The 19,220-nt window shown below is 46.8% G+C and overlaps 1 protein-coding gene across 1 annotated transcript in view; it reads left to right on the top strand.

Moving 5' to 3' along the window:
- The first annotated feature begins 11,878 nt into the window (after positions 1–11,878).
- Positions 11,879–19,220, top strand: part of Prtg (protogenin) — a 115,851-nt gene continuing 108,509 nt past the window's right edge. Inside the window, exons 1-2 of the mRNA XM_045160574.1 lie at positions 11,879–11,987; positions 14,265–14,567. Of these exons, the coding sequence (XP_045016509.1) occupies positions 11,879–11,987; positions 14,265–14,567 (412 nt within the window). The remainder of the gene's footprint in view (positions 11,988–14,264; positions 14,568–19,220) is intronic.

Here is a 19,220-nt window from a genome sequence, read left to right as displayed (position 1 = left end):
TTCCCTCCCTGCATCACCGCTTTTTTCTCTCCTCATCCACAACCAACAGTGTAGAAACGTCCGTGTCTCCTTGCTCAGGGCTCTGCAGGAGAACGGGAGGAAGGCAGAACTTCTCTAGCCCAGAGCGCCTTTGTGTACTTCTCCCACACCACGTTTACTTCTTGGTGTAACATTTGTTCCCTTCTTCCCAGGGCTCTGACTTGACAGGTCTTTGTAGCAGGTCTAGTAATATCCTCAAGTTTTACGCTTCATTTTTTCTTTTGCGTTCCCTTTAAGTTATATGGCACAGCTGGATACAAAGCTCTTATAGGAAGATAAAACCATTACTAAAGCTGGGCGTGGTGGCGCACACCTTTAATCCCAGCACTCAGGAGGCAGAGGTAGGAGGATTGCCATGAGTTAGAGGCCACCCTGAGACTCCATAGTGAGTTCCAGGTCAGCCTGGGCTAGAGTGAAATCCAACCTAGAAAACTCCCCCCACAAAAATTGAGTTGATAGTAAATCCTACCTACCATAGAATTATGGATGCTGTCAAAGTGTCCAGTGGTAGAGCACTCAGTGTGGTTAGGGAAATAAGCATGTAAGAATCCAAGAATCAGGCTGGAGAGATGGCTCAGTGGTTAAAGCGCTTGCCTGCATAATCTAACCACCAAAGTTCGATTCCTCAGTGCCTATGTAAAGCCAGATGCACAAAATGGTGCATGCATCTGGAGTTTGTTTGCAAAGTCTGGAGGCCCTGGAGCACCCATTCTCTCTCCCTCTCTCTCTCTTTCTCCTTGCAAATAAATACATAAAATAGAAAAGAGAAAGACTCTAAGAATCAATAAAACAGACAGGTTCATAGTTGAATTCTGCATTACCGTTTACTGGTTGACCTTGGGAACATTTTTTTTTCTCTCTCCTTTTTTCTTTTTCATCTTTCTTCTTCTCTTCACTTCCTCATTTTGGAGAGAGGGTCTCATGTATCCCAGGCAAGGCTTGAACTCACTATATAGTCAAATCAACTTTGAACTCCTGACACTCCTGCCTCCAACTCCCAAGTGTTGGGATAATACTATGAACCACCATAAACAGTTCATGTGTTGCATGCCTTTAATCCCAGCACTTGGGAAGCAGAGGTAGGAGGATCGCTGAAAGTACAAGGCCACCCTGACACTACATAGAGCTAGAGTGAGACCCTACCTCAAAAAAAAAAAAAAAAAGAGAGCGGGAGAGAGAGGTAAGATCTAGGAATTTTTAAAATTATTTTAAAATTTTATTTATTTATTTGCTCGTGTGTGTGGGGGGGGGGGGCGCCTTGCCACTGCAAATAAGCACCTGTTACTTGCTTCACTTTGTGCATCTGGTTTATGTGGGCGGCTTGGTAATTGAACATGGACTGGGACTGGCAGACTTTGCAGACAAGGACTTAAGCTGCTGAGCCGTCTTCCCAGCCCTGGGAGATAGGGTTTTGCGAATGCTAAGCAAGCACTCTAGCCCCTGAATCATGTCCCTTGTCCCTTGGGAAAATTTCTTAACTGTTCCAAGCCTTGGGCTTTCTCTGCAGACTAGATGAGCTATTATTATTGCTGATGTTAATATTATTTTGGTTTCTTTTTTTTTTTTTTTGTTTTTTGTTTTTTGAGGTAGGATCTCACTCTGGCCCAGGCTTACCAGGAACTCACTGTGTAGTCTAAGGGTGGCCTCGAACTCATGGCAGTCTTCCTACCTCTGCCTCCTGAGTGCTGGGATTAAAGGTGTGCGCCACCACCCCAGGCCATGGTTTCCAAATATCTTACCCACATTCTGGTTGACACTTGACTTGTTTTAGCTTTTTTTTTTTTTTTTTGCGGCGGGGGGGGGGGTGTTTCTCACTCTCGCTCCGGCTGTCCTGGGATTCACTGTAGTCTCAGGCTCACAGTGATCCTCCTACCTCTGCCTCCAGAGTGCTGGGATTAAAGGCATGAGCCACCATGTCCAGCTCTTTTTAGTTTTTTTAAATTATTTAATTTGCTTGGTGTGCATGTGAGTGTGTGTGGGCCCAGGTGTGCGTGATCCGTGGTGCATTTCTGGAGGTCAGGGGACAACTTCAGGTGTTAGTGCTGACCTTTAGCCTCGTGGTGGTAGGGTCTCTCTTGTTCACGGCTCTCAGGCAAATCCTCCCGTCTCTGCCTTCCCCCCTCCCTGTAGGTGCACCCGGATGACGGCCCAAACTTTTCACTTTCTTACACAAGATCGAGGGTTCCAATTTCAGGCCCTCAGTTGTGCTTATCACCGACCATGCCCACAGCCCCTGTCCTTACCACTTAAACTGCTGAAGTCAAGGACAAGGCCTCTGCAAACCTTGCAGTATGAGTTTCTTAACTCTCTCTCCTCAGATGTGTGCATAGCAGACAGCCTTGGAAGACAGAGAGAGGGTCTCCTTTCAGAACAAAAGGTAGGCGTGCTGCTGGTGGGGTTCCTAAGCTCCAGGTTCCTCCTCCCTGCATGGACAGGTGACACACGGCCTCTTTTGTTTTGCCCTGTGAAGATGAGGCTCAGGAAACCAATGCAAAAAAAAAAAAAAAAAAAATCTGGGCTGGGGAGATGGCTCAGCACTTAAAGCGATTGCCTGCAAAGCCAAAGACCTCTGTTCAATTCCCCAGGACCCACGTAAGCCAGATGCACAAGGTGGCGCATACGTCTGAGTTCCTTTGCAGTGGCTGAAGCCTTGGCACATCCATTCTCTGTCTCTTTCTTGCTCTTTCTCGTAAATAAATAAAAACTATTAAAAAATAATAAAAAAAGCTATGATGCTCATAGCTACCATCACAAGCCAAGACACGGGCTTTCATGTGATGAGGGAAGCTCTGTACCTCCCCCCCCAGCACCCGTGGACTGGGGCAGCCTAGCTCGTCAGCTTGTAAGCAAGTTAAAGTGCACTTGGAATTATAGACTTGCGCCACCAGACCCAGCAGAAAAAAAAAAGTCTTTCCTATACCATGTTAGTTATGTGTTATGCCACATACAAAGTCAGATAACTATGTCCTTAAGCCAAACATAATGGATACGTACTGGAAAACGAGAGCCCCAGGTACGTAATTTTGTCTCCTTCTCCCAGAAACCTTTCTCCCAGTTGCTGTCTGTCTTTGATCAGCATTATTCTTCTGTTAACAGTCACTGCTTCCTCGTACCTCTAAGGCAGTGTCTTTCACACTGTGAGGAACCCGAAGTGTGAATCAGGAAATGATTTGTGCCCTGTGCCTCCTCAGAAGCACAGTTAAGCTTTGGGGAGGTCTGACTACAGTGTGGGCATGAAGGGGAAGAGCATTTCGACTTTAGCGTGAAGTGCTCAGCCAGGGTAACTCAGACGCCCTTGGACAAGCCACACAGTCACTCTGGCCCGACTGCGGAATCTATACAAGAGCCCTTGGACCATAAAGCTGCAATGGTTCAGTCGGAGCCGTATCAGGGGCCATTAGAAGTAAGGAGTTTTGTAACTGACTCTGTGGCATTTTATAGGCAATGAGACCATTTTACAGGCAATGAGGGGGTAGTGAAAATTTTCTGATCACAAGAAAAACTTGTTGGCAGAAAAACTTACCTGGTAATAACCATAATCTTGAGTTGGAATGGGGACAGCTGTTGAGAGCCTGTTTGAATGCCGAGGCTCAGAGAAGAGGCTCCCAGAGTTGGGGTGTGGGGAGGACAGGAGAGACAGTGAAAACAAACTATTTTGTTGTGTTCATTTGATTTTTTTGATGGTAGGGTCTCACTCTGGCCCAGGCTGACCTGGAACTCTCTCTGTAGTCCCAGGCTGTCCTTGAACCCACAGTGATCCTCCTACCTCTGCCTCTGGAATGCTGGGGTTGAAGGCATGTTCCACCATGTCCTGCTGAAAACAGGCTTTAGAGATTTCAGAGAGAAACTTGTCAATCAATGGGAGCCCTTACGTAGGAGTGGATGAAAGCTTCCACCAAGAGCTCTACAGCACAACGGCTTTACCACCCCGCAGCTTTTGTTCATATAGTCTCTACCACCCCCTGAAGTGACTCAGGAGTTTCCTTTTACATTTTCTTTTCTCTTTAGGGTATGAGTGTGCAGTATGTGGTGTGTGTGTGCATGTGCACATGTGCATGTGCTGTGTGCACAGATGTATACTCTGTGGACACATGTTTGGAGAGCAGAGGAGGACATTATTTTCCTTCTTTATCACTCTTCCCTCCCTATGTCCTAATTTTTATTTTATTTATTTGAGAGAGAAAGAGGCAGAGAGAGAAAGAGAGAATGGGTACTCCAGTGCCTCCAGCCCCTGTAAACAAACTCCAGACGCATGTACCACCTTGTGCATCTGTCTTACATGGGTCCTGGGCAATCGAACCTGCATCCTTAGGCTTCACAGGCAAATGTCTTAACTGCTAAGCCATGTCTCCAGTCCCCTCTTTTTTTTTAATTTTAATGTTTTAATTTATTTACTTGAGAGAGACACAGAAAGAGACACAGAGAGAGAGTTAGTGTGGGCATGCCAGGGCCTTCTATCACTGCACTCCAGATATATGTGCCAATTTGTGCATCTGACTTTATGTGAGTCCTGAGGAATTGAACCTGGGTTATCAGGCTTTGCAAACAAGGACCTTTAACTGCTAAGCTATCTCTCTGCCCACCCCCACTGTTCCCTCAACGGACAATTTGGTTACTTTCAGTTTAGCTACTGGGAACAATCTCGAATCGTACAAGGGTGTGCAAATGTCTCTTTGAGATACTTTTTTCAGTCCCATTGTATGTCTTCAAACGTGAGGTATCTGGATAATATGGTAGACGTTGTGTGTGTTTGTGTGTGTGTGTTTGTGTACAGGTACACATGGCTGTGCCAGGCCAGCTGGCCCATGAGCTTCTAGGGATTCTCCTGTGTCCACCTCCATGTCACAGAAGGAGCACCGGGATTATGGACACTTGCCCCTGTGCCTGGCTTTACTCTGGGTTCTGGGATAGGAACTCAGGTCGTCACATTTGCAAAGCAAGCCCCTTTACCCACTAAGCCATCTCGCCAGCCCTGCTTTATTTTAATTTTATTTTTTAAAGTGTATTTTATTTATTTATTTATTTATTTGAGAAAGAGGGAGAGAGAGAATGGGCACACCAGGGCCTCCAGCCACTGCAAACGAACTCCAGATGCATGCGCCCCCTTGTGCATCTGGGTAACGTGGGTTCTGGGAAATCAAACTGGGATCCTTCAGCTTTGCAGGCAAATGATTTAACTGGTAAGCCATCTCTTCAGCCCTAAGTTTTATTTGTTTATTTTGGTTTTTCAAGGTAGGGTCTGACTTTAACCCAGGCTGACCTGGAATTCACTATGCAGTCTCAGGGTGGCCTTGAACTCATGGCAATCCTCCTACCTCTGCCTGGCAAGTGCTGGGATTAAAGGCGTGTGCCACCGCACCCTGCCTAAATTTTATTTTTTGAGACAGGCCTTGCTATGCAGCCCAGGCAGGCTTCAAACTCTCAATCCTCCTGTTTCAGCTTCCTAAGTACCAGCCAGGATCACAGGGCAGCATAGGGCGCCCCTTACAGTCCACATTGAAGGTAACTCATTTCAGAATGTTTCTGATGATAACTCTTGGGCTTGGCCATGAGTGACTTATGAAATGTAAAACTTATGACCTGGAACCCTCATCGGGTCTGGGCATCTAACCGAAATAGGAGCACTCAGTAAGTATTTTAAAAGTCAGTCTTTTGCTGCTAAAAAGTCAGCGCCTGTGATTCATATTCTTTTACAAAAAGCTCCACAATTCCATAGGCCTAGGAAACGGTTAGAGGTCGATGACCTTGAACATCATTCACCACAGGGCCATACTGTGATGGCTGAGGTTAGATGCTATTCTTTCCTGATGTTGGGTTTGACCACTTGAATTAATTAAACTTTTTTTTTTTTAACCAACATTCAGATTTCAGGTTTTGTGTGTTTGCTTGTTTTCTGTCTAGCGTCTATACCTTCCAATCTGAAAATAACTGGCCGTATGCTGGAATATGAGAGCTCAGGTAGCCGTTGATCCCAGCAAGCTTCGGGAGCCGTGGCAGCTCACTTGGGCCCTTTCTACCTCCTCCAGCACCAGAGCAGAGATGCCTGAGTCACCGTCAGCACTGTTGCCAAACAAAGTCATCAGATTTGACTTTTATAGAGTTGAAGTTTTCCAGGGGCTGGAGAGATGGCTCAGTGGTTAAAGACGCTTATTTGCAAAGCTTGTCAGCCCAAGGTTCAATTCCCCAGGAGCCATGAAGAGCCACATTCGCAAAGTGGTGCATGCATCTGCAGTTCACTTGCAGCAGTGTGTCCCTGGCACACCCATACTCTCTCATAAACAAACAAATAAAAAAAATTTTTTTTAAAAGAAAGAAAATTGGAATTTTCAAAATCCAACCCACCCTGAAAGGACAAAGTTCTGTCACTGCTGGAAATACTTGCTTACTAAACAGTAAAAACATCAACTGTCTGTGGAGCTATGTACCGGATTTCCCCATCACCATACTCCATCCCCATGGCTCATGACATCACAGGGATTCCCACTAGCTAGATTAGGTGTGGGAGCGTTCATAACTCCTTTATGACACTGAAACTTGAACTCTTGTTAGAAACCAAAAACCAGGCTTTTGCCACTGTGTTGCTGCCTAGGGTACGTGAGGGATGGTGCTACTGGGTATTGCAGTTGTTCACAAGAGCCTGAGGAGAGCTCTCAAATAGCTATGAAAGCTTGCGTATAATTTTGGGAAGTATCAGACCATAAGAGAGGGCCAGACAGATGTCAGTGGTTAAAGATGCTTGCTTGCAAAGCCTGAAGGCCTGGATTCAATTGCCCAGGACCCCTGTTAAGTCAGATGCACAAGGGGGCGCATGCATCTGGAGTTCATTTACAGTAGCTGGAGGCCCTGGTGTGCCCATTCCCTCTCTCTCTCCCTCTCAAATAAATAAATAAATAGATATATATATTTTTAAAAGACCATAGGAAAGAACTGTATCTAAGAATATATGTACTGGGCTATTCAAAGAAAAGGGGCATACATTCTGAATCCAATAGATTAAAAAAATTAGTTTTATTATTATTTAAAAAAATTTATGTGTGGGCTGGAGAGATGGCTTAGTGGTTAAGGCACTTGCCTGTGAAGACTAAGAACTCATGTTCAAATCTCCAGGTCCCACATAAGTCAGACACATTGTGATGCAAACGTGCATTGTCAAATATGCACACAAGGGGGCACATGCGTCTGGAGTTCATTTGCAGTGGCTGAAGGCCCCAGTGTGCCCCTTCTCTTTCTCTCTCTGCCTGTTTCTCTTTTAAAAAAACAGTGTGTATGTATGGGCATGCACACGCTACAGCACGCACGTGGAGGTCAGAGGCGTCGCCTCTATGTCACCTTCTTTGACATACGGTCTCCTGCCACTGCAGAGGAGTCTGGCTCCTGAGTGGCTTTAGATGAATGCTGGGGAGCTGCCCTTCGGTCAGCAGGCTTTGCAAGCAATTGCTTTAAACTCCTGAGCCATCTCCCCAGCCCCCATTTTATTATTTGTGTGTGTGCTTATTCGTGCGTGATTGCAGGCGTGCATGTGCCACGACCCACAAGAGGCGGCCAGGGGATGGCTTTCAGCCCTGTCCCCCCCGCTCACCTCACCTGAAGCTGCGTTTCTCACCCCTCCGTTCTCTTCCGTGCTCATCATGAGCTCCTTGCTCTGCCTCCCATTTCAGGTTATAGAAGCCACCATGGCATCAGGTTTTTTTTGGGGGGGGGTGGGTTCAATTTTTCGAGGTAGGGTCTCACTCTAACTTAGATTGACCTGGAATTCACTATGTAGTCTCAGGGTGGCCTTGAACTCATGGCGATCCTACTACTTCTGCCTCCTGAGTGCTGGGATTAAAGGCATATGCTAAAACACATTGGGTTGCTTGATTTCTTATTATTTAGTTTTATGAGTTCTTTGTATATCCTAGATATTAATTCTCTGTCAGATGTATAGATGGCAAAGATTTTCTCCCATTCTGTACGTTGCCTCTTTGCTCTATTCACAGTGTCCTTTGCTGTACAAAAGCTTTGTAATTTCATAAGGTCCTAAATGGATATTTCTTGATGGAGATGGTTTTGTTAATTCGGGGCAAGGCTGGAGAGCTGTGATTACTGGTAGCTAAAAGGACAGTGGGGACAGAAATCGGAGATGAGGGGCTATAGCGATGGCTTAGTGGATAAGGCGCTTGCCTGCAAAGCCAAAGGACCCAGTTTCGATTCCCCAGTGTCCACATAAATCAGATGCACAAGGTGGTGCATGTGTCTGGAGTTTATTTGCAGTGGCTGGAGGCCCTGATGTGCCCCATTCTCTCTCTCTCTCTCTTTATCTCTCTCTCTGCCTCTTTCTCTTTCTCTGTCTCTCCCTCTCAAATATTTTTAAAAAGACAAGGAGGGGTTGAAGAGATGGCTTAGTGTTTAAGGCACCTGCTTGCAAAGCCTAATGATCTGAGTTCAACTCTCCAGTGCACATTTAAAGCCAGATCACAAAGTGGCACATGCATTTGGAGTTCCTTTGCTGCTAGATGCCCTGGCATACCCATTCTCTCTCCTTGAAAATAAATAAATAAGTGAAAAATATAAAAAAACAGGAGGAAAAAAAAAGTCTGGAGAGATGGCTTAGTAGTTAAGGTGCTTGCCTGCAAAGCTAAAGGATCCAGGTTTGATTCCCCAGTTTGCAGTGGCTGGAGGCCCTGACGTGTCCATTCTCTCTCTTCCTCTCTGCCTTTTTCGCTCTCAAATAAATAAATGAAAACATTAAAAAAAAAAAAAAGACAAGGAGTCAGGCGTGGTGGCATACACCTTTAATTCTAGCACTCAGGAGGCAGAAGTAGGATGACCACTTTGAGTTTGAGGCCAGCCTGGAACTACAGAGTGAATTGCAGGTCAGTCTGGTTTAGAGCAACACCCTACCTCAAATAAATAAATAAAAATAAAGGACAAGGGGCTACTGGTGGTGGTGCTCAGGGGTACAGTGCTTGCCTAGCACACTTGAGGCCCTGGTTCAATCCCTACTTCCAAGTTCCAAGAAAAAAAATTTTTTTTCAAAAAGAAAAGAGAAGTTTAAAACAGAAAGGATTGCAGAAGAGGTAGCCAGCCCTTACAACGTGAAGACAGGAATTCTGGCTCCCAGTCGCCTCTTCCTAATGAGTGACCTTGGGCAAATCTGTTTCTTGGGAGTGCAGTAGAGAGATGTATGATGCTGTCTGCACCCAGCGTACTGGGCTGTGATGAGAGTCAAGCGCGTGTACAAATCAGGAAGCTCTGGGCACAGCACAGATCTCACATACGGTGTCGTCCACACCACCAGAGGAACCTGCCGTCCAGCAGTGCGTGACAGAGCGAGGTTCCATGGGGTCACTTAATCTCACTGCTCCTCTCTTCATCTTCATTCCCAGAAAATATACTTCCCCATGGCAACTGAAGGCCCCTCTAGCCCAGGCTGACCTGGAATTCACTATGGAGTCTCAGGGTGGCCTCGAGCTCACAGTGATTCTACCTCTCCTCCTACCTGCTGGGATTAAGGGCGTGTGCCGCCATGCCACGCTGTCAGATAACAATTAAAAGCTACTATAATTGCTTAATTAAAAGGCAAAGAGGCAGTTAAAAATTATTTCCTGCCTTTTGGGATATCTCTTCCCTTCCCCAACTTCTAGTCTTCTCATTTCTCCAAGGAAGATCGTGCAAGGACATTTTACTAGCAATTCTCCTGCAGGAAGCGTGAGCAGTTAGGGTCAACTGAAATAAGAGGAGGAGCTAAAAGGATATAGAATATGATACAGTTAAGACAAAACCAGCCAGGAGTGGTGGTTCACGGCTGTCATCTTCCTGAGGCTAGAAGAGGAGTTCCAAGTCAGCTTGGACTACAGTTGAGACCCAACAAACTAAAACCTTATTACAGCAAACAGCTGAGCAGCAGATATATACATATACATACATACATACATATATACATTATATATATATATATATATATATATATATATATATATATGCTGTACACTGGGTGCAGACATTATATATATATATATACATATATATATAAAATGTATAACTTTCTTTCTGAGGGAGGGTCTCACTCTAGCCTCAGGCTGACCTGGAATTTGCTATGTACTCTCAAACTGGCCTCAAACTCAGCGATCCTCCCACCTGTGCTGGGATTAAAGGCACGCACCACCACGCACGCACATAAATATAAATTATCAGATACTTAAAAACATCTTTGGGTGTTACTTTTTATTGCCCCAAACATTTTCCCTTTCCATGAACCTCCTTTACTTTGGGGATTAGAAATAGTTCAGTCATGTTAATTACAGAACGATTTTAGAAGCACTGTAGCCCTTACTGCTTTACAGGAATTTAAATGGAAATTGCTAAGTAGGTTGATCCTTTATAACGGGGTGTGGGGGGGTTAATGCTGGTGACTGAGCAGAGTTCTAAAACTGCTGCCCCCCCCCGCCCCCATTCAACAGGAGGATTTCTGAAACTTGCTAAGGGCAGTCGGGGACAAAAGCTAGATTTCTCTCAGCAGCTTTAATTAAAGTTAGCTTTTAGCCTGTGCCCTCATCAGGCGCCACGGGTTTAGGTTTGGCTTAGCACATGCTAATCCACGTGTAAATGCTCCGTGCCATCCGCACGTTTAGCCATCTGATCACACTCTCGTTATCCTTAATTAATTTTAGGAGCTGTGAGCAATTCTACACCACCCATGTATTTCATAGTCGGCCTAACTCCTAACCAGCTAACCTTAGCAAAGCTCCTGCCCAGCAATTTCAGAGACTTTGGATATCCCCTGCGTCTGGCCTCCACTCTGAGGACACGGCTCTTTGTGAACATTTGTCCCAAATAACAGAACTTGGTTAACTTGAGGAAGAGATAACCAAACGTCTCCGCATTCCACCCCCGCCCCGCCGTCCCCACCTCCCGCTAAGGTAAATTGTTCATTTCAGGGCCTTCTTTGGAGATGCTTTTTAATAAAGCCATAGCTGATGGGGTGCGTGAGGGATACTAAGATCAGTCCCTGAAAGTGGGGGGTGGGGGCTCCAGTGCAGTTGATCTGTCTAAGGGGGAACTGGATTTCCCTCCACTGGGCCCCGGCGGCGGCGAGTGAGGGACAGAGGGGGATGGGCAGGGGGCCATCAGGGGAGAAGTCTCTCCGGCCTTTCCACGTCTCTCAACACCCTCCCTCCCCCCCCCCCCGACCCCCAGCACGCCGCCTCCTTCCAGAATCCTAAAGTAGCCCGCGGAAGAGAGAGAGGGGAGAGGGGGCCCCCGGGGGGCTTGGCCTTTGTGGCTCGGTGGTGGTGGTCGGTGGCGCGCAGGCCGAGGGGGCGGAGACGCGGGCCGGAGCCTCCCCCAGGCCCCGGAGCCGGGGCTTGACCCCCAGGTGCATTGTCCAGCATGCCCACCCCCTCGTCCCCCTCCTCGGGGCCAACCCCTTCGCCCCGGCCACGTCTCCCTCCGCCGACCTCGCGCTGCCCCCCCTCCCCAACCCCCAACCGGGGTTAGATGTAGAAAGTAGTCCCCGGGCTGGCCAGTGGCGGCCTGGCGGCGCTGTCCACTCCGCCGCCCCCGCCCTCTGCCGCGGCCTCCGCGTCACTCCGCCCCCAGGCCGGACTCTCGGGCACCCCGCCTGGCCCGGCGCGCGCGGGTGTCGGTGCGCCAGGCTCGCCATCACCACCAACCACCGTCGTCACCAGCACCACCATCGTCACCAGCAGCGCCACCACCGAGCCGCTTAGCATCCCGCCACGCGCGCGTGCGGGAACGGGGAGCCTCCAGGCGGGGTGCACGGCGCCCCCGTGGCGCGGAGAGACGGCGAGGGGGTCCCCTGTGTGTGGGGGAGAGCATGTCCACTTTGCGCCGCTGAATGGCGCCTTCCGTGCGCCCCTCGACCCGGCCGCGGCCGCCGGGGATGCTGCTGCCGCTCCTGCCGCCGCCGCCGCTGCTACTGCTGCTGCTCGTGGGCTGCGTTCCAGGTGGGCGCTGCGCTCCTTCCTGCTTGCGAGTGGGTTCGAGCCCCGATGCGGTCCTACCCGCGTGCGTGGGTTGGTTCGGGCCCCGATGAGGTCCTCCCCGCGCGCGTGGGTGGGTTCGGGCCCCGATGCGGTCATCCCGGCGAGCGTGGGTGGACTCGGGTCCCGATGCGCTCCTCCCCGCGCGCGATTGGGTTCGAGCCCCGATGCGCTCCTCCCCGCGCGCGTGGGTGGGCTCGGGCTCGATGCGCTCCTCCCCGCGCGCGTGGGTGGGCTCGGGCACCGGTGAGCGCGCGGGGAGGGGGTGGCGGCGCCGCCCTGGGGAGATGTGTGCGCGCGCGTGTGTGTGGAGGGGTGTCCCCGGGGCCTGTCCCCTCGGGGCTCCTGCAGGCTCGGCGCTCCGCGCTGCAGCTCCGGTTGCGGGCGTCTTTGTCCCCGAGCTCCCGGGTCGGCGTCCACGTCTCCGCAGCTGGCCCCCGGGGGTTCCCGAGCCCGCCTGCCCGGACCGCGGCGGCCGCACGTGGCTTTTATTTATCCTGTTTCCTGAGTGGCAGGCCAGCCTCTCCGCGCACGGGCACCGCGGATGCGCGAGACTTTCTGAGCTTTGCAGCGAGGGCTCTTCCCAGAAACCAGCACCTGTGTTTCTGGAGGAGAGTAGGTGAATTAAATCCACGACACCCCCCTACATACACACACACCGCGAATGCACCCTTCAAAGTTTCCCGGGTCCGAATCGAGCGAGGAGGGAGGAGGAGGGCACTTGGAAACCGTAGAGAGGGTTGCAAGTTGCGTGGCCCGTGTGTGCCCCAGGGGGACAGGAAGAAAAGTGTCCAAATGCAATCGACTTCCTTGCAGTTAGGTGCTGGGGGAGGGGGGACGGTGAGGCCCTGAGGTGTGTGCGGCTCTGAAGCCACTGATTAGTTCGGCATAAATTTAGATAAACTTTATCCTCCCCTGGTTTCCTCCATCCTCTAAAAGATGAGAGAAAAAAGTAAAAGTAACCGAAGAGGAAGGACGGGAGTTGGGAGAGAGGTGTTAAGGGCGCGCGGGAGGTGGGGATGATGTGTTATTTTATTTATTTACAAGTTACAGACGCTGGGCTTTTTGTAACGCCCTGGAGGAGTTAGTTTCAGTTAGCATGAGAAAAGGATCAAAGTCAGATGTGGATGGGGACACAATGGGCGTCTTCCGGAGTGGCTCGAGGCGCCCTGGGCGTGCATCAGGGGAAGTCAGGAGCCCCCCCCCCCACCCCCCCCAACAACCGGACCTCAGGTTTCCCAGGAGGAAAATGAAATTGCCCCTTCCACCTACCGTAACCCATAACTTCCCATTGGCCCCAATCAATATGCTAAACGAACCCCGGCTTTTGCTCCAAAATATCCAGGAGGCAACCCGATATTCGTCGGTCATCGGATGCTTTACTCTGGAGGGACCAGGGGCAATGCATATGCTGAGGATAAGGCATTTCCTCTGCTCTGATAAAAATGTGTATTGGTTGATTAAGCAATCTCCTATCCCTATTAGACAGTAAGGACCAATTAGTCACGCGTTTTTTTTTTTTCCAACAGTTGGTAGGTCTAAAAAAATGAAATAAAGGTTTCCTAATCCGATCACCCACTGAGTACAAGCAGCAAGAGTTATCCCAACTTTTCAGAGTCCATTGTCTGTCCTTTAAGTACCTAGCTGGCTCTGCAGAAATTAAGTAAATGGATTTCTTTCAAGGCCTGGAGACAGGGTCCCTGCTGTAAAAAGGGCAGATAGAAAAATGCAAACTTGTAATTTGTCACAAAAGATAAAATGCACTTCCCAGCAGATTGGGTGCCAGGGGTTCCAAAAACACTTCCAGAGACAAGGAAATAAACTTGCTTGTTCACAGAGTTGGGAGTTTTGCTAATGATTTCTTGTAAAATTAGACTTTTACGACTTACTCTGTTCAAGATCTTTTTGACAAGCTTGTTAAAAAAAGTAGCCAACAGCTTGGGGTCCCAGATTTTCTGATGATCTTGAATCTCTAAGCAAGGGACTTGGGAACAAAATCCTTAGGCATGAACGTTACTGAAATCTTTCTTGTGCTTTTAGGGTAGATGTTTTGAAAGTTGACTTCTGAGACTGTTGAAAAGGTTTACTGAAATTTATACTGGTTCCTTAAAGCCCTTGTCAGTTCAGTTAATCTGGATGGCTAGAGAAACTGCCTTATGCCTTGAATGCGTTTTAAAGTTGTGCATTAAATGATTTTATGCCTACAGTTCTGGACATGCCCATCTCCCTTTTTCCTTACAGGAGTGTGGAGCTTTAGTGAACTGTTTTTTGTAAAAGAACCCCAGGACGTAACTGTCACGAGAAAGGACCCAATTTTTTTAGATTGTCAGGCTCACGGAGAAGTTCCCATTAAGGTCACTTGGTTAAAAAACGGAGGAAAAGTGTCTGAAAACAAACGGATCCACGTTCTTTCTAACGGCTCCTTGTACATCAGCGAGGTGGAAGCCGGCCGGGGAGAGTCCTCCGACGAAGGGTTTTATCAGTGTCTGGCGGTGAACAAGTATGGGGCCATCCTCAGTCAGAAAGCTCACCTCACCTTGTCAAGTAAGTGTTTGCCTTTCTTGGTGGGAAACATTTTTCACTACTTCCTTTACATGATTTTTTGGATGTATGAAGTCATCTGAATGTTAAGAATTTTACCAGAGACGATAGTTGGAGCTAATGAAGGCATGTAGAGAAATCTACAAAAAAAGCATCCATAAATTCAAATGAGTGATTGAGAACACAAGTCAGATTATCTTTAGAGCCAATAAAATAAGACCTGTACAGGCGGCTGTATGTAAATTCCAGGGTTCACATGTAGGAGCATTGCTGTAAACGTTTGACCAATACATCCCAAGTTGTTCTGAAAATTTCATCCTTTAAAAGTTAGTAATTCAAAGGGGGGATCACAAGTAAATCTTTCTGCTATGTTGATGGGCCTTGAGTTGCTGACTCTGCTAGCCCAACCTTCCATGTCTGACTCTTAGATCACCCATGTGGCTTTTTAATTGTAAGAAAGGGCATTGGTCAGTAACAGCCTTTGAAGTATTCCCGTTCTTTTCCTGCTGGGAGGGAAAGAGATTAAGGGCATTTCTATATTATGCCTAATGGACTTAAACAAGATCTGCTCATTTTTCCCCCCAGCTGTCTTAAAGTTTGCTGTGTAAGGATTTCTGTGTATTCACATCAGAGCGACCATTTGTCTAAGTGATCCACTGGTGGGGTGGTTGACCTGGTAACTGTGTACTGTGGCGCAGGGCCTGGTACAGATAGGAAACTCCTTGAGGTTACTACCCACCTCTTCAGGTGACCAAACACACAGTCCAACAAAACTGTGGCTTACAGGCATCCTAGCTACGTGCTTTTTTAAACCCACAAAGAGTAGATTTTGCATTATCTACAAATGGGCCATTGACAAGGTAAAGAACAGGAAGAATATACAAGATGAAGGTAAAACCTGGAAAATGTGTGTGTGTGTGTGTGTGTGTGTGTGTGTGTGATTTGATTTGTTCAGTAATGCTCAACTTGTACAACATAAATTGCAGGTGAAGGTAGTTTTGTGTTGGGCAGTCAGGAAGCCAGAGAAGTTTCCACATCTAGCCCACTCCCACCCCTGCGGAAGGAAACCTGGAAGGGTATCGGTAGTCCCTCCCCTTCTTTTGTTTCTGCTGTGGGTATTGGCTAATCATCTTCAGTCTTTCCTTGAGTACTGGCTTTTCTGTGAGGTTCTGGTTTCACCACAGTGTGACTTTGTCCTTAGGTCTTCTGTTCATCTCACTTTTGTCTGATTTCCCATGCTTCCAGTTCTCCCACTCCCAGATTTGTGGACTCCTGATGTTTTGCCAAGGCACTGTGACTTGTGTTACCCTTTGGGGGAAGGGAGGAGTCCAGGGAAGGGAGTGGATAGGCCTTGAGAAGGGGAAGCTTTTGTCACGGCCACACTTGTTTCCAGGGCCTCGGGAGAAGCCTGGCTGGATCCCATGAATCCAGAAACACTTTTGAAAACTCACAGGGCTTTCTAGATTCATAAAGAAGGTCTGAAATATACTAGGGGCTGTTTGTAACTTGGTGGTGGAACACATGTTTGGTTTGCATGAAGCTTTGGGCTCAATTGCAAGCACCACAAGACACCAAAAACCCAACCAAAAACAAAACAGTAACAACAGAAACTTGTAGCCTTTTGAATATTGTTAGATTTTTGTTTCTTTAAAAATGTCATTAATGCCGGGCGTGGTGGCACACGCCTTTAATCCCAGCACTCAGAAGGCAGAGGTAGGAGGATTGCCATGAGTTCAAGGCCACTCTGAGACTACATAGTGAATTCCAGGTCAGCCTGGGCTAGAGCAAAACCCTACCTCGAAAAAAAAAAAAAACAAAATGTCATTAATAAATTGGGTGTGGTGGCTCACAACTTTAATCCCAACACTTGGGAGGCAGAGGTAGGGGGATCACTCTGAGTTTGAGGCCACCTTGAGACTACATAGTGAATTCCAGGATAGCCTGGGCTAGAGTGAGACCCTATCTTGAAAAACCAAAAAAAAAAAAAAAAAAAAAAATCATTAATAGGAGCAGGGAACATATATTCCCTGCTCCTATTAATGATATATATATATATACTGCTCATATATATATATGTAATTGTTATAAGCATCAGGAACTCCAGTGGCACAATTGTTTAGTGCAATACTTAAATATTGTAAGTATCAAAAACTTTTCAAAATTAAAAAAAAAAAAACTTTTCATCTAGGGCTGAAGAGATGGCTTAGCTGCTAAGGTGCTTGCTTGCAAAGCCAAAGGATCCCAGTTTGATTTTCCAAGACCCACATAAGCCAGATGCACAAGGGGGCACATGCATCTGGAGTTTGTTTGGAGTGGGTGGAGGCCCTGGCATGACCATTCTCTCCCTCTCTCTCTCTATCTCTCTGCCTCTTTCTTTCTCGCAAATAAATAAATAAATAAATAAATAAATAAATAAAATATATATTTAAAAAAAACCTTTTCATCTAAAAGCAGGTGTGGTGCACATCTGTAATAGCAGCTAAGGCAGGGGAATTATGAGTTCCAGGCCAGCATGACCCAGAAACAAACAAGTCCCAGTGAACTAGAGAACATGGCTGGTGAAAGCACACTGGACACATGCTCCCATGTGACCCTGAAGACCCAGTCAGCATTTGAGACTTTAGTCAAGAAATGTATAGTGGGTTTAGGTTTTTCTTTAGAAATTCGGACTTTCTTAGAGATGATGAGCTCCTACGTCTGTGTTTATCTAAGAGGCAGTGTGGGACTGGGGTCTGAAAGCACTTTTCCTGTGTTCAGGGCGAAGATGTGACCCCGAGTAAACAGGAAGAGGACAGGCATTAAGTGGACATTCTGTTGAGCAGTGGGTTAGTCTGTCCTAGCTATTGATGAGAGTGGGCCACACGTCTGTTCTTTTTATTTTCATAGAGACCTTATAAGCAATCCTGTCTTTTGGCTCAGAAGCACAGCAGTACCCAAAACTTTAATCTGTGCAAGTTTTAGTTTTTTTTTTAAATTTTTTACTTTTTTTTTTTTTTAACTGCACAGTCTTAATTTCTGAATTAGGAGGGAGAAGCAGAAAGTTGCACTCTGAGGCCACAATTCCATTATTCATGTGTAAATTAGGAATTCACAGGGTTAAAAGGTTAGAAACTGGCCAGGATGAGGTTTACCCTGTGATGGAGAGCAGATGACCCTCACTCCCTGGCCTGGCTTTCAAGTCCCCTTCTGCAGAGTTGGTTATTGCTGTGAATTGCCCTTCAGGAATGCAGAAATTCAAATGTGAACAGGCCTCCCCTTCAGTGTCACTGGGAGCCTTATCTCCCGAGCACATCAGAGCAGGGCTTGGGGACAAGGTTCCTCCCCAAAAGGCCTGGAGGCTTGGCTTTCCTGTTGTTTGTCCCAGCACAAAAGAATTCAGCTAACCTAGGAAAATGGAGGGTTAAAGTAGCATTTAGCTATTTAGAAAGAAGGTAGTCCCCCCCCCCACACTTTATTTTAAACTGATAACCACTTTTAAAAGCTCTTTCACACTTTCATGGAATTAGATTAGAAAGGGGGTTTATAAGATCATACTTTGAGAAAGCAATCCTGTGGGAAGGAGGCCCTTTCCCTAGGTCCCTGATGGGAAGAACAGAAAATCGAACTTTGTTGTACATTGAGGTGTTTTAGCAGATCAAGATTTCGTCTTGTCTGGTGCTAAGTCTTAACAATCTAAATAATCGAAGTGTCTTAGAGCTAGGAAGGAATAATCAAAGAGCATGTTGGTGTTTCTCGCATTCTTAATGCTGAAAGGAGAGAGATAAATTTCCTAGGAGCACATTAGTGTGGTAGAAAGGAGTGTCAGATTTCAACAAGTTGAAGTTAAGATAAGAGACGTGAGAGCTTGGAAGGAGGAGGCCTCCTGTTCTGTGATGTGTAAAGGCTGGATGTGAGCTGGTGATGGAACAGGAAGCGTCTTGTTTATTTCCTTCCCATAAAAGGTGGAAATTGAAGCCTTAACATAGAAGGAAAGAGAGCACAGAATTAGGTTTCTTGGGTTTTTCCTGACTGTTAATTTTGGCAAAAAAAAAAAAAAAAAAAGAAGAAGAAAAAAAAGGAAAGAAAAAGAAAATTATTTTATATGAACTTTTATAGCTAGAAGAGCATAGGAATTATTATAACTTTATAATTATTTTTCCTTTCGAAAGTTTGAGATGAATTTTGCCATCAGTCAGATTGTTTAGAGATGCATTTGTATAATTTCAGCAATTTATTTAGTAGTATATGTTGTGTTCCATGAATAATATATATTCACTTTAAGATGAGATTTAAGGTGATTTTGTGTGTGTGTGTGGTTTTTTGCCTTAGAGAGTGACTTATAAATTATCATCCAAATTTGAGTTTGAAATGTGAAGTTAAAAAGTATTCAAAGCTGGGCTGGAGAGATGGCTTAGCAGTTAAGCGCTTGCCTGTGAAGCCTAAGGACCCCGGTTCGAGGCTCGGTTCCCCAGGTCCCACGTTAGCCAGATGCACAAGGGGGCGCACACGTCTGGAGTTCGTTTGCAGAGGCTGGAAGCCCTAGCGCGCCCATTCTCTCTCTCTCCCTCTATCTTGTCTTTCTCTCTGTGTCTGTCACTCTCAAATAAATAAATAAAAAATTTAAAAAAAAAGTATTCAAAGCTGGGCAAGGTAGGCCTTGCCTTTAATCTCAGCACT

Source organism: Jaculus jaculus, chromosome 10, assembly GCF_020740685.1.
Source record: "Jaculus jaculus isolate mJacJac1 chromosome 10, mJacJac1.mat.Y.cur, whole genome shotgun sequence".
NCBI classification, from domain to species: domain Eukaryota; kingdom Metazoa; phylum Chordata; class Mammalia; order Rodentia; family Dipodidae; genus Jaculus; species Jaculus jaculus.
Note: the sequence above shows the minus strand (reverse complement) of the source record. Positions and strands in the feature narration are given on the sequence as shown.